This window comes from Fibroporia radiculosa (genome assembly GCF_000313525.1).
Source record: "Fibroporia radiculosa TFFH 294 genomic supercontigs, scaffold91392, whole genome shotgun sequence".
Lineage (NCBI taxonomy): Eukaryota > Fungi > Basidiomycota > Agaricomycetes > Polyporales > Fibroporiaceae > Fibroporia > Fibroporia radiculosa.
The window spans coordinates 182-14,976 of NW_012133155.1; the positions used below are offsets into that span (position 1 = coordinate 182).

Consider the following 14,795-nt stretch of genomic DNA (forward strand, 5'->3'; position numbering starts at 1 on the left):
TCACTAAGTCAGCTATCATATGACTTAGCTTTACTGAAAGACCTGTTGTATGTTGTGCCAGCTGTGTAACAGTATTAGGAGTCTGGTCCCTTATGTATAAATATCAGAGCAATACATTAAGGAAGAGCAGACTTGTTATACTTGCCTACCCCATCCTCTACTTGTCTAATCACTCTCAGAGCTAGTTGCTCACCAAGCCTACCAGCTTACCCTCAACTACTTAATAGCCTTCAATATTGAAAGTGAGTTTGGGTTAGGGTTTTGAGACTAGTATCAGGGGATACTTTGACAAGGGGGTTTAGACCTGCATCCCTCACCTTCATTGGCCAGGACATACACCTGCTGGTCTGCCACACCAGTCTTGGTAATGTCTCTTTCTATTTTCTCCTCCATATACCATTCTCCTTCTCTTCACCATTCTTCTTGGCCACTCACAGTACTCCAGAAACACCCTGACAACCCCCTCTTCCCATCAGGTTGTGTTCCCAATGTCTACATTTAATTACATCCAGCACATCCATTGGTCTACATACAATGTACTTACTGTCTACATAGGGCTAAGCCCTCACAGACAATAGAGGGACCAAAAACAAAACAAAATAAAAAAGGACAAGAACGGGTAACGGCTGAAGATGGATTGATAGGTATATATATGAATCGCGCAAAGTGTATAATGATTTTCGGGTAGGAGTGGAAGTCTGGGTAAGAGTGGATAAGAACGGTTGAATTCTCAATCGGTATGCTCAAATTTCGGATTGCAAGGCTCGCTTGTCAATTTTCCCGTTACTGAAGCTTCATAAGTACTTGCTAAATAGCTGACGATGCATGATAATTCACCTGGTTAATGGTAATGCAGCCAGCGCTCTGTATCTCTTCGGCACAGAGTATTTCGGCTGCAGTTGTGCCACTACATCCTGAACAGCGTCCGCGGGCACCTCTATAGGCGTGTAGAACGCCCACAACTCATCTTGAATCAGCATAGCGCATGCTTGGACAACACCAGGACAGGCGCTTATCGATGCCGACACTCCATCTAGCTCGACACGGAAGCCCTAGAATGATCTTCAGAAGTAGGAAGACCAATGTGCATGATGCGAAATACCTGTATCTTTACTTGATCATCAATCCGACCAAGGTAATCTAGCTCTCCGTCATCTCTTAATCGACCGATGTCCCCCGTATTAAACATCATTCCTCTATAAAAATCTAGATAAATCAGAGGTTGAAAATAATAGCGAGGGGATTATCGTACCCTTCGGGAGAGAAGGGATCTCGTGCAAACTTGTTCCTGTTGAGTTCTGGACGATTGACATACCCTAGACAAACACAGGGCCCTCCAGCCCACATAACGCCCGGCATTCCGCGCGGCGTAGGTTGCAGGTTATCGTCAAGGACATAGATCGTGTTATTTGGCGTTGGCTTCCCAATCGTCAATGGTGTCCCGAGAGAGTGGTGATGCATGGTGTTGACAATAGTTACCTGAAAGTGATAATTCGTTAACAATAGTAACTGCAATCGCGCCTACAAAACATATACCTCTGTAGGACCACAACAATTGTAAAACGTAGCATTCTGTCCCCACCTATCAGCAAGTGCTACTGGGCATGACTCTCCAGCAGTAGCGACCACTCGGATGTTCGGATAATCCGCTGGATCATGAGACACGAGTATCGATGGTGTGCTAATAACGACATCTACTGTCCTCAGAACCTTCAACCAGTCTACTCGATGAGGTCCGCGCATGTGGAGCGTGCCGCCGTTCAAAAGGCAGCCTAGTGTCTCCCAGACACACATGTCAAATGCAATATTCAACAGTTGAGCCACGTGTGTACCTGGGGAGATCCCAAGATTACCCGGCGGAGAGCATAATACTGCACAGCCAGCATTCACTGAGCAAAGGGTCTCGAAGACCAGTCGAATTTACTCACGGTTAGTAACGTTTGTATGGCTGACACTAACGCCCTTAGGTTTTCCAGTCGTTCCTGTACATGCGTGTAAGTTCATCATGAGTACTTTACTACCTGATTGCAAAGGTCATACCGGATGTATAGATGATATAAGCGCAGTCTGATGGAAGAACATGATCTTCCAATGTACACAAAGAAGAGGTTTTGATATCCAGTACTCGTGATTCTTCAATGATGTCTTCAAGATAACAGTACGTTGAGCGGCCAGCGACGATCTCAGTGCGGTCGATGTGACACTGAGAGATCAATGTGAGTACCGGTTTCGCGTCTTCCAAAACTGCAGCCAAGGAATAATTGGTGATGCCACCTCCGTCAAGAGGAATGTAGGCTGCGCCGATGCGCAAAGTAGCGAGGATAGCTACCACATGAGAGATGGATCGAGTGGACAAAAGGCAAACACGTGTCCCATAACCGACTCCGCGCGCATAGAGGGCCAGTGCGAGTCGTGCAGAGCTCAACTCCAGCTCTCTGTATGTAATTTGGTGCCCTAAATAATCCATGACTGCTGTATGTTCGCTGTTCGCAGACGCCTGGACGCAGAATGCTTTATGGATGCAAGTGAATGGTATCTGATACTTGGGACCAACGACTATACTTGCGGTGGTCTTGACGATATCCCAACCATCTGTATGGCCGGATATAGATCCAGTGGAAGAAGAGATGCCAGAGCATACATCTTGTTTGCGCACTGTGGGACAGGGGATGGGTCGAATTCGCTGTAGTGCAGACCTTAACATGGATACCCAGAGCCACCATGCGGCGTCCATGTATTCAAGCAAATTGAATAGAGATTTCAGACCCATAGCGCTGTTGCCGTTGATCAGTGTACTTGCTGAGCGCCGGATCTAGACAAGTACCACTTACTGCAAGTTTGGAGGCGTGAACCCACGATAGCCGAAAAAATCTGACCGATTCTTCTATTCATTATATCCCTCAAGCAATCCGAGAGGAGAGGGATCATTGGTATTCGACTGTCCACTTCGGGGAGATGCGGTCACAATTGTTTGTGAAGGAGCGCTGCTTCTTTCTGTAAGGTGTCAAACATGCTGGCTTCCACCTGTGCAAACCTGTGATGACAGCAGAACGTGTGAACAAATGAGCGCCACAGGTGACAAGAGTTGATGAATGGTCAGACCGTCTAGTCCATCTGGCTAGCGTGCATAGGTGGGTCATTGTCAGGTCAGGCTGGAAGCCGGATCATCTCACCGGGCATGGAACGTTGCTCATAGTGAATTTGGATTATCGTGCTGCTTCATATGACAGATATATGAACCCTCTCAATCACGATGGCTAGAATTATGCAGAACATCGGGTCAGTACCACAGCATACCGGCAGCGCGGCATTTCAATACCGAGCACTGCAATGCAGTCGGAGAATTGGGAAGTCGCTGACGGAAAAGCCAATTTAAAAGCTATATCGCATGCGAGTATATGTGCAAGCACTAGGTCCGAACTATTATCACCTTGACTCGTCGACGTAACGGTGCTTCCCGCACACTAGGGAACGAGTAATTGCATCGCGGAGCAGGGGCACGTGCGATAAGCCCAGCAACGTACCGTAGCATGCATGTGACCACTTTTCAAGCTTCCTTGTATACGCTAGTCTGTCTGAGGTTGCCCAAGACAGCAAGGTCTGCATGTCACTAATCCAGAACTTAAGGTTCAAGCATCTGAAGATAGTTCGGCTTATGCTAACAGTGAATCGCGAGATTATCGCACAACAACAATCTTCTGGCACAAATCCATGCTCCAAACCGGCAGATGCTTCCTTGATAGATATGAATGATGCACTAAATACCGCTGTCTTGACACTGATATTTGGACAACCGGTAAGGCATTTCCGGATTACCGGACAGTGCAGGTCCCTAGAACCATCTGTCGAGGAGTGTTCTTGTTCCAATCTTACTATAGTTTTCTGTGCGAAGTGTTAAGCGCCCATACACGTGACATATCCCAAAAAGGACGAACAAGTGGAAGAGAATGTTCCAGCGAGGTTTCACTGAGTGTGGAAAGATGGGTGCTTTTGTCCAGCATTTTGGGATGGTGTACAGCTTGCATTGGCTTGACCCTAATGTGGGTCCTATTTTCTCCATGGCAGAGTTGAGATTCTTGTGAGTGTTTCATGCAAAACAAGTGGCATTGAATTCTGGTGACTGTCTAGGACTTAGTAAGTACAATGTCCTTCTAGATACACCTATAGCAAAACCATTGTGTCCAATATGTTTTGTAACAGGGAGGCTAACAGAAGTTCTGGACAGTCTAGGATTAAATATAAGAAAGTTCAGCCAAGGATAGTTATTGCTTGTGTCATGGTCATGTCATTATGTCTTCTACACATTCCATATACAATTTTTTTGGGATAAGTATCATAATCGCCGGCTTCAGGTTTTGACGGTGCACTTATACATTTATCCGCTGCTTACATCTAGACTACGCAAATAGGTCACAGTTTGGATCATTGGGTCAATTGGTTGTCGAGATCAAATCGGCGTATGAGATCATTTGTTGTACCATAGTACGAATTTGCTCTTCGTCCCAGCAATCACCTCCCTTGGTATTTCTTTTCATAAGTGTGCGAGAAAGGGTGGCAATGCAAATATTTACCCACCCGCACTTGAACATGAATGCAGTCATCCAGAGTCCAGAAATGTATCAATCTGGTTCATCAGTCAGCACAGGTTGTTTCATCAAGTCATGAGATGGTCTTACAATCTCAGTCCGTGTGCCACACGATGACCGAAGTGCAAGTTGTCAACGGTGATAGCCGGCTTCACCTCTGGGTCTCGACCAGGGTCCCCAGAATAATACTTGAACCTCATCAGACGTTCTATGACTCCGATATTGGTCATGATTGTGGCACATTGGTTGGACCACGTCAGCTCGGGAGACGTCATCAAGGGCATCAGTGTAGAAAGACGTGCAGTAAGGTGAGGGAGGTGTGGATTGGAGAGATACCGTGAATACTGGGCACGAACACAATCCATTATGCGGCAGATCTGCTTCAGTGGATTTTCTTCATGCATGAACGAGCTGTATGGGATCTTGAGGGGTACCAAAGCTGAGCATCCTGCAATGTACGACTTTTGGTCATACGGAGGAACTAAGTATTTCATCAAAGAAATGCTATGATAGCGGTGTCCGTCATGAGACACAATTAGAACACTAGCGAAGACATAAAAGTACACACAAGCTGACATCCAATGTGACATGCGCTTCTTCCGCTGGACCCACAAAGTCGGGATTGAGGGTGAACGTTGCTAGGACTGCTGCAGCTTCGAATAGTTGGGTTAAAGAATTCTCGTTCCGTTTTGTACCCTGGATGATGCGTCGCGAGGTCTCGCGGTCGACTACTTCCACTATTCTGATAACTTTGCTCATATCTGTTATTTTGGGGCGTGCTGATCGAAGTGCGTGTGTCGGCTGAAGTGCGACAAGACGGTCAGCGATCACGAAAACAGGGAATGATGGGGAAATAAAGCGTACGACGCTACTAGTGAGTTGTTCCTTGAAGAACCGCACTAACTCCATCCCTTCAGTGTCCCATCCCGGACGAGGACCACCCGTCGCACTGATGATCCCAGGGGCAAGGCTTTTCCATTCCTCTCCCCACGGTAGGCTGTTCACCTGGTGGGTAGGATCCGGGCATGCTACCTCCTCGAAAAGGATTTGAAACAGATTGAAGTTGGGATGTGCATCGAAAACCGCATGTATGCCATGAATGAACAAGCCCAACTGATCACCCTCGGTCTTGAGGAGAAAAAGCTTCCAGTATTGGACTAAGCCATTGGATCGGGTATAGGGAAGTCGATTTGCGAGTTTGCTATTCACAAACTGATCGGGATCGGGGCCTTCGACGACCTCAAGAGTGTCGGTAGCCCATTGTTCCACCTCGGCTGCGTCAGAGGCGGGAGTATATACCCATGACCACAGCTGAGGGTCGTGAACTCCTTTCTCGGCCGTAGAGGCTAGCAGAGGTGAAATGAATCTACAGTCGCAACATAGGATATTCAACAGCGGTGTAGGGCAGTTCGCGGGACGACCCCACCTCACATAGCAGAGTGCGTGCTTTAACGTCTCCGCAAATACGCTTACCTCAAGACTTGTCGTGAAAGTGAGCCCCAGCGTAACATCGCCCATGCTGTGCAATCAGAATCCAAAGGTCACTCGCATAGGGGAGCATACATCCAGTCCACGTACCCATCTCCAAAATTGTGCCACGAAAGTTGATAGGACTCTGACCCTATCATGGGCCTACAAGCGACAAGTTAGTCTCCGAGCTCAGGCCAAATCGCATGATAATACCTCGTGTAGTTAATCTTACCATGTCGTTCAAATACTTCCCACATCGGCTGATCCAGTAAATTACCCTCGGCCTGGGTGATTGTCATGGCGAAAACCCAGTATTTGACCTGGAAAGCCAAGTGGAAGATAGAGGTGCGTTCTAGGGGAGAATGGTGTGAGCAATAGATTTATGCGCTCTGCAGCACAGCATTTGAGCTTTTATGATTGGAGTCGAATACCATATGAACACATCTCGTAGCTTGACAGGTCCGTACATTGTAGTCTAACTCAGGGTCGTTAGTAATTTCAGCCTTCGACATCGATTCGGTGGAAGCGCTGTGAAAACACAAGCCATTTGAAGCCCCAACATCTGAATTGAGTCTAAGCCTCTGAGAACCGGCTGCTTGTATACTTGACGGGATGCAAGAAGCATTTCCAATTTTGATAGACAGGGAACTGAAGCGGGGTTATGGCTCATATCTCGTCCACGGTCCCACCCAAATATAATCAAGACTTCGAAACGAAAATACGAACCAGACCCATGCACATGGCATGAGTGAACTCCGGCAGGAGCAATTAATCATCTTCTCTGGCTTGCATATGCCTTGAGGCAACCTTGACTCCGTGCGAGATGGCATCAAGACAGCCAGACTAGTGGCCATCAAATGAAACTGTGAAATTCAAAAGCTCAGCTGTCTCTGCCACCTCAAATGGGAAGAAGTCTCCGCATAGATGCGCGTTTGCCCAACCACTGGAGGAAACTGGAGCCGAGCAGCCGACAGTGTCCACATTCCACTCATACATTTCTCAAAGCTCAAAAGGAGGTGGATGACCGCCCTCAGTGCCATTTCCCCTAGTATTGATAACTTTTGAAGGTCGCCGTGAGTCATTGAAGCCTTCAGTTTTCGAATATTCAACAGCGCTTCACTTATGCAGCAGCTATGAGCCAGCGGCAAGCTTCCTGCCTGACTCGGAAATTAACTCGCATTTAGAATGCAGAAAGACTCGCATGGATACAGGACGGAATTCGCACTAGATGATAGTTAGCATCATAACTTCGACTTGTGACACCAAAGTTCACCTATGACAAGCACGCTCACCATGTGCCCCCCTGCCGTGCATGCGGCTGAAGTTCTATCATAAGCCTTGGAGCACAGTCAGGGAAATATCAACTTCGATGCCGCATCTATGCCTTCGTGGGCGTCCAGAATGACATATCTCCACACCTCGTGGCACCCAGCTATCAGTACAGAGTACTGTGACACGGCCACGAGGATACAGTCCACCGCGACAGATGCGATCAGCCTAAGAGAACAAGTTCGACTTGATATCAGAACATCACGCGTCACTGCAGTGGCGGTATTGGCCACGTTCAACCGAGGGAGGCCAGGGTCCTCTGTGTGCCACACGCCCACACAAGTACAACGCTTAACTTCCCAGTTATCGATCTTTCTGCTTCGGCCTAGGCTCCGGAGCTCAGGCTGAGATCGGTCACCACGATGGATCCGTCGAGCATCCCTCCGGTGGGCAGATTTACCGCGCAATGATACAAATACTAGGTATTGAAGGACACGCCCGTCTCTACTCCGTCTCTCGTTTCTACTCTCATCACCAACTGCGGTACTATGGCATCGTCGACAGAAGCGGTCCCGCCAGCAGCAAAGATCTCCCTCATCACTGTATGGATGGAGACCCTCGTCTATGGTACGGCTCTGTCTTTTTTTTGCGCTCGCATAATCTGATGTATATCCATGATGCTTCCACAGGAATCAAGTGAGCCTTTTATTCGCCTGTATCATCGCGTATCTTTAGTGACATGGACATCATATAGTATCATAGCATTTGCTGGAGCCATTTGGGTCCTTGCTTTCCGTCGCAAAGTTGTCACCACCGCGCATCGGTGCGAGTACTTTACTTGCTACTCCTATGTTCATCTCACCCTTTCCTAGCTACCTTATAGCAACATCCTGCTTTTTGTTCTCTCTCTCAACAGTGCATGTTTCCATTTCCCTTACGCAGCTCCTGAAGGGGTTTATCGATGGAGATTGGGTCAACTCTGTGGATTCGATGATTGAAGCAGACTTGTATTTCTTGTCCTTCACACAGCCTCTGGCATTTGTAAAACTCGTCCTATACGTTGTAAATGTTAGTTCTTCTCCCCTATTCTGGGCCCAAATTCTCATTATCACACTCTAGGTTTTTGTTCAGGATATGATTCTTGTGAGTGCCATTTTCACGCCCACTTTGACATCTTGCAATCTTAGCATGTCATCGCAGATCTGGCGTATGTACGCTGTCTACGGCGCCAACTGGAAGATTGCCGTAGTCCCTGTCAGTTGCAACTTAATGTGACAAGTAGATCATACTTACGTTGCTGTTTAGGTTTTCTTTGAGCTCGTCCACACAGGTCAGTACTTACGAGCACTTTATGCACTACGGTAATCACACATGGCTAATACAGGTGTCGCGATGTCCACTACCGTGCTTGGATTCAACGGAGTTCCGCTGAATGGCGAGCGAGTCGAGGCAACCGCGCTCACAGGATGGATCATGGACCTTATCATCAATTTGGGAGTGACAGCTGCAATTGCATACAAACTGTGGCACGTCGGCCGCGAGGTCGCTGGTATGCGGTCGGATGGCAGGGACCACAACGCGTATCTTGGTGTTATCTTCATCGTCCTCGAGTCCGGAGTCATGTTCGCTACCGCGACGTTCATTGTTGTCGTGCTCTACCTGCACACCCCCACACAGCTTGAGGCCATGCTTGGCGTCAACGTCGTGACGCAAGTCGCTGTGAGCATCCATTGAATGCACCCGCTTCTTCCGCGATCTTAATCCGCTCGGGTATCTTTACAGACACTTTCTCCGATGCTGATTGTGGTCCGTGTCGGGCTGCGTATCATGCACGGTGGTTCAACCACAGATACATTCCATACCAGAACGTCCTCGAAAACCCTCACTGCACCCCGGTTTGCTCCCAATATGAGGGCGCCCATTGATGTCCTTCGGACGGAGGAGAATATCAGTGATATAGGCACAAACAGCTATAACCTGCAGGATATCAAAGCGAACTTCAATGGTGTGTGATAACCTCCCTATCACTTACTTACTTGCATACGGGATCGAGACAAAAATGCTAGAGTATTTAATGGCGTTTTCCGGATCTGTAAACTATGTCGGGTTCTTGTAGCAAAAAATTGTGTCTACAGTCTACTTGAAACCAAGGTCTTTCAAGCCGGAATATATGACATGCATTAAGTCACAAATTCATGAGATCAACTAAGAAACGATGATGCCAATATTGTATGCACGGCGACCCTTGTCTGTGTGTTGTAGGCTCTCATGCTAATTGAGAAGCTCACATGTGATATTTACGCGTGTGCGTTGATGAAGAGAAAACTGGCGGTGTCACAGCTAAGTACTCACACCTAGTGGGAAGTGACATTAATTAAATCGAGAAACTGGGCCACTCAACGAATCGCTTTGAAACCGCGTGAAGAAAGTTGAATTAGGCAATTCGTACCAATTCGGCTGATCTCATTTTTTTCTCATTGAGTGGCACAGTTTCTCATTATAATTCATGTCGATTCTCACTGGGACTCACATACAGAACTCGCATCTGTCATCTAGCATTACATAAGATATATACAGAGGCGCTATATTGTGTGGGCCAATCAAACGTAGCCATCTGGATATCTCGCTGCTGTTGTTCGGTTCATACTACTATTTTGTTCCAACAGATTCCAAATCTCGTTTTCTGATTTGAAAGAAGGACACCCGGTCTGCCGGGTCATGCGCTAGAAGATGCAGGAAAAGAGTTGCCCCCGCAGTCTAATCAGTGCTGAAACACTAAGGATAGATGATCAATTCTAAGTCGCTGTACCGCGATTGATACAACGCAACACCGTCAAACAGGAATATACAATCATATCAACACCCCCATCGCCACTCAGAGGTCCGCAGTCGGATCGGGGACGCCACGAAGGGCAAGTTCTGGTACATAACTTTATTTCCGAGCACATCGCTCTAGTCAGAATTCATGTGATTTGAGCTTGGGAGCAGAGTATATGCCTTGTGTTGAATATGTTACGGCTGAAACATGAATATACGCTCGGAAACTTGCTGCCCACTGTTTGGTATGATCCGGAAAACCAAGAGAATTCTGGGAAGGTTGTCATTACCAGACGGCTAGAGTCAAGCATGAGCATGACGAGATGGCTCTGCGCAAGCCATTTGACAAGCACGACAGATCTAGAACTTGAAACGCGAACGATGCATGTTCATAGATTGGTCTGGACAAATTTCAATTGCAAATAACCATGATGGAAGCTTGTTAGATTGTTAAGATTCCCGAAGCCCGATGGCTGAGAGCGGATATACTGGGACCAGCGCCGGAGGAAATGACAGATGGCCGAATCAGTGGCTCCGGCGCCGGATGGAGGAGACGTATTAACTGCGCTCACACTGACTTACTCCATCTTCGCCTTCAATCACAATCTTACTGCAGGCACCAATGTTCGGGGATAGGCAAGAACAAGCCTCGCACACTGACATGCGTCTGGTGGTAGTGTGCCGCAGGGCTCTCCGAGTGAAGGTGCAGCTCTGCGCAGTAATCATCCGAACAACTTCTATCACACGCAGCACATCTAGAAGCCAGTGCACGGGATTCCCCACTTGACAGGCTGCCCGCTCACATAAGGTCGGTCACTCCCTCAGGTTGAATTCTAATCCTTCAGTCTCATGTCCGTCCCCACCATGCTGCCATACTTTCAGTATAGCCGCGAACCTATCAAATCGATATACCTCATTTGCTTCTTCTTGTCGTTCCTCGTCCGTATTCCGTTCTGGGCATTGACCAACCTCCTCCCGTCGTGGCGTCCTCGTCGCTCATGGCCACTCTCGCGCACGATCCGCGTCAAGTTCATGCGTACTCTTCTCGGTGGCCTCTTCCAGACATCATTCGACATGGTCCACGTTGATCCAGAAAAATTAGGCGGGACTGGCGAAGGTATTCAGTTGGTATGGGTCGAGCCTACGCCTGATCTTGTCGTCGGCGAGATCCAGGAGGCCGCTAAAATCAACAACATTGAGTCTGTGAGGCTCGCTGGAGTATGGTATGGTGGGAGAGGCAAGGATGCCAACGCCGCGAGTCAACCGGCTGGCCCCGATGAAAAAGTTTTCTATGAACTGCATGGTAAATAGCATGATTTTATTGCCGTCAAAAACCAGCAGCTGATATTGCATAATCATGTCGTTCTCAGGTGGAGGATGGGTAGTAAGTACAAGGTTGCTTTTGTCTGGCTATGTCTCCAGATGCCCATGAGTCCGACTGGAACTACTAGGGTCCATTCAGGCTCGCGAATAAGGTGCTAAATTGAAAATGCACACGCTTCCATTTTTTTTGGCAAAGTCATGGGCTCGATTGCGTGCTCCTTGCATTCAATAGACAAGGGGAACCAGATTTCCCTCAAATTGCTTGAACGACTTGGTTGCTCTGCGAAGTCGCATGTTTTCATATTTGAACTCCGCTTGAAGGAGTTATAGCGGGTGCTTTCCTAAGCAACGCGTGTATTTGCGACCGCGATCAGTCCTATCTCAAATTTGTCTCTACTAATTCAATGTGCTGATTAACATCTTATACAGATTGGGAATGCGGGAAAGAAATGGGATAGTGCCTATTTTTGTGAGCGGATGGTCGAGACCGTCGAGGGATACAACAGCGCATTCCAGATTGAATATCGCAAGTCGCGAGGCCCGCCTTTCCTACGCCAGGGCGCATTTCCAGCGGCAATCATCGACGCAGTGGCGGGCTACAATTACCTTGTGAAAGTTCTCGGCTTCAAACCCTCTAATATCATCGTCACAGGCGAGTCAGCTGGTGGTAATCTCGCCTTCGCACTCGTCCGATACCTCAATATCAATAATTTCCCTTCATTACCCATTCCGCGCGCCCAATTCCTCCTGTGTCCCACTGCCGACTGGGGCCGCTCACACGTTGGACCCGAATCTGCAATGGAGCGTAACACCAACTCAGACTACGTGCACTGGTTCGTGGGAGGGTGGGGCGCGAACGCGCTGCGAGGTGCACTGCCCGAGTCGGAGCTCATCAACAACTCTTGGATCTCGCCAGGCGGCCTGCGCATGCCACACGTCAAGGGCCAGTTCGCGGGCATGCCACCAACACTGATAATGGCCGGCGATGCGGAGATGACGCTTGACGGGGTCACGACGTTGCGCGATCGCATTCTCGCGGACAACCCCGCAGACACGCTCACGTACATTGAGTACCCGGATACAACGCACGTTGCGATGACGGTTAAGTGGCACGAGCCGCAGGCGACTCAAGGTTATGTGGACCTTGCTAAGTGGGTGGAGAGTTTTGACGGGGACAAATAACTTAATTTGGCTGCATATTGACCTAGTCGCGCGATGCCCTATTTGAGTACGTCTTGTATAGGTTTAGTTGATTGTCGTGCGGTTCGTCTGATTGTTTGAATGTAGCTACGGTCTTGGCGATTTCAAAGTTGAGGTGGTTCAGCTAGTTGCAGTGCCATGCTATTATCATTTCGCCATCTTCAGCTAGGAATCTTGTAACCAAGTGACCTTGATGATGCTCCAATTGTCCCCGGAGTTAACTTACAAAATGAGTGTCATTACTACTAGTAATTCACTAGGATGCCTGTGCTGATGCTTGGTGGTCTGTATTCACACTAGGCATGAGATCATTCATCAGCAAAATCCTCTTTCTACTGAGTGCACCTTAATGACACTTTGCATACTTATCATCATTACCAAGTCCATTAAGGACCAAAAGTTATTGCCAAGTCAGCCAAATTGCATCTGTCTAAGACACTCTTATAAGTACAAAATATAACAACTATAATCACTTGTGTTCATACAGTATGATGTGTCTGATTTCAGGATTGAAAGCTGAATACTGAGCCTAGATATATCTGTACTAGTGGTCTACCCAAGCTTGTGCATGGTCTTTAGCAGCTAGGCTGACTTCATGTAGCATGTAGCGCACATGCAGTTGTGACATATGTTTTCTTTTCTTCTCATCCTTTTATTCTCAGTAAGGGCTGAGGGCCAAGGCACTATCTAGACAGTAGGTATGGTGTGTGTATGTAGGCACTAACTGTTGAGTTCTCACATTGCTTCAGACACCTGTTTATCCAAACCTTGTTTTTGTCACGCAAAGACTCACTGTGATTGCCTCCTAGATTCTAAACCTAACCCAATACTACTCACTGGCTAGTGTTACCTGAGTAAAGGGCTTTGATGTGGTTTACTGTAGAGGATGGCTTAGTGAGCTGTCACCTGATTGACAACCTTGTCTGAGAACCTTCTAGCTGGTTCTATACTATTCCATAGATACCCCAGTGTGCATCTAATCTATATCTAATCTGTATCTGATAAGATAAGATAGGCATGTGCTTATTCTGGAATATATCTGAAAAACTGTGACATTACCCCCTCTTTAAGGGTGAGACTCCTGGTGAACTATTTTCCTGTGGATCCAAATCCACCTGTTCCCCTCTCTGTGGTTTTTTTGATTGTTTTGTGTGTGGCATTGCAGTATAGAATTTTCTTGATGATTAATTGAGCAATTCAGTCACCTTCGGTTACTGAAAGCAGGGTTTCACTATTGTTGATTAAGAACACCTTGATTTCCCCTGTGTAATTGCGGTCTGTGACACCAGCTCCTACATCTATTCCTTTGACTGCTAGACCACTCCTTGATGCTATACAACCATAACATCTCCATGGAATGCTACATTTGAGTCCTGTTCTAACCAGTTTTCTGGTCTTTAATGCAATTTCCACTGATTTGTATGCCTTGAGATCGAATCCTGCTGATTCCTGTGATCCCTTTCTTGGCAAGAATGTATACATCCTTTCTTGCAATTGCTCATCTATTGTGTCAAATATTATTTCTGATCTACACCACTGACTGTCCTTGTCATAGACATTTACTGACTGATCAAATAAGATTTTGTCTGTTCGATCATCTATATTTGATATTGGTCTGAGCTTTTGCAGATGTCATTTGTGGAAATCATTAATCAATTTCTTGACCTTGGTTAAGGCTTTTGGGTACTCCCAGGTATCAGCTTCTTTGTTGTAGCCTAACCATCTGACCCTATACATGACTCTGTTCTTGTCGTCTAACCCTGCATCTACAATCTTTTCCACTATCATACTTGGTCTCATGTCCTTCCACTTCTACTGGTAGTGGGGGCTGTTGTTGCCTGCCTGGAATTTTATCCTCTTGAAAGAGGTGAAGTTGCAACAAGTGGAACACCAGATGTACCCTGTAAGATTTTGGAAGTTTGATCTTGAATGTAACCAGTCCCAATTGTTCTACTACCTCAAATGGTCCGTAGTGTCTAGGTGAGAGCTTTCTGTTGTACAACTGTGGTCTCAAATCTGATGCATCCAATAGAACTCAATCTCCGACTTTGATTGTTACTTTCTCTATTGTTTTGCCATAGTACCACTTCATTTGCTCTGCTGCCAATACTAACCCTGCTCTGGCTTGTT

General features: G+C 47.2%; 4 protein-coding genes across 4 annotated transcripts; 2 read left to right on the plus strand and 2 right to left on the minus strand.

Annotated features, from left to right (window-relative positions):
• Positions 1–833: 833 nt before the first annotated feature.
• FIBRA_09600 (uncharacterized protein) lies at positions 834–1,743 on the minus strand (the record flags this gene model as incomplete). The annotated part of the gene is made up of 4 exons (XM_012321885.1): positions 834–1,052; positions 1,103–1,196; positions 1,253–1,479; positions 1,537–1,743. 4 exons carry the CDS (start codon positions 1,741–1,743, stop codon positions 834–836), a joined length of 747 nt encoding a protein of 248 aa, XP_012177275.1.
• Positions 1,744–4,672: 2,929 nt separating this feature from the next.
• Positions 4,673–6,355, minus strand: FIBRA_09601 (uncharacterized protein; the record flags this gene model as incomplete). Its single annotated transcript, XM_012321886.1, has 5 exons — positions 4,673–5,090; positions 5,155–5,952; positions 6,013–6,105; positions 6,165–6,218; positions 6,270–6,355. The coding sequence occupies 5 exons, from the start codon at positions 6,353–6,355 to the stop codon at positions 4,673–4,675; spliced, it is 1,449 nt and encodes a 482-aa protein (XP_012177276.1).
• A 1,392-nt stretch (positions 6,356–7,747) lies between these two features.
• Positions 7,748–9,338, plus strand: FIBRA_09602 (uncharacterized protein; the record flags this gene model as incomplete). Its single annotated transcript, XM_012321887.1, has 10 exons — positions 7,748–7,771; positions 7,808–7,952; positions 8,015–8,021; positions 8,080–8,148; positions 8,198–8,393; positions 8,445–8,468; positions 8,526–8,579; positions 8,631–8,655; positions 8,710–9,044; positions 9,108–9,338. The coding sequence occupies 10 exons, from the start codon at positions 7,748–7,750 to the stop codon at positions 9,336–9,338; spliced, it is 1,110 nt and encodes a 369-aa protein (XP_012177277.1).
• Positions 9,339–11,006: 1,668 nt separating this feature from the next.
• Positions 11,007–12,647, plus strand: FIBRA_09603 (uncharacterized protein; the record flags this gene model as incomplete). The annotated part of the gene is made up of 3 exons (XM_012321888.1): positions 11,007–11,445; positions 11,513–11,526; positions 11,895–12,647. 3 exons carry the CDS (start codon positions 11,007–11,009, stop codon positions 12,645–12,647), a joined length of 1,206 nt encoding a protein of 401 aa, XP_012177278.1.
• Between the last annotated feature and the right edge of the window lie 2,148 nt (positions 12,648–14,795).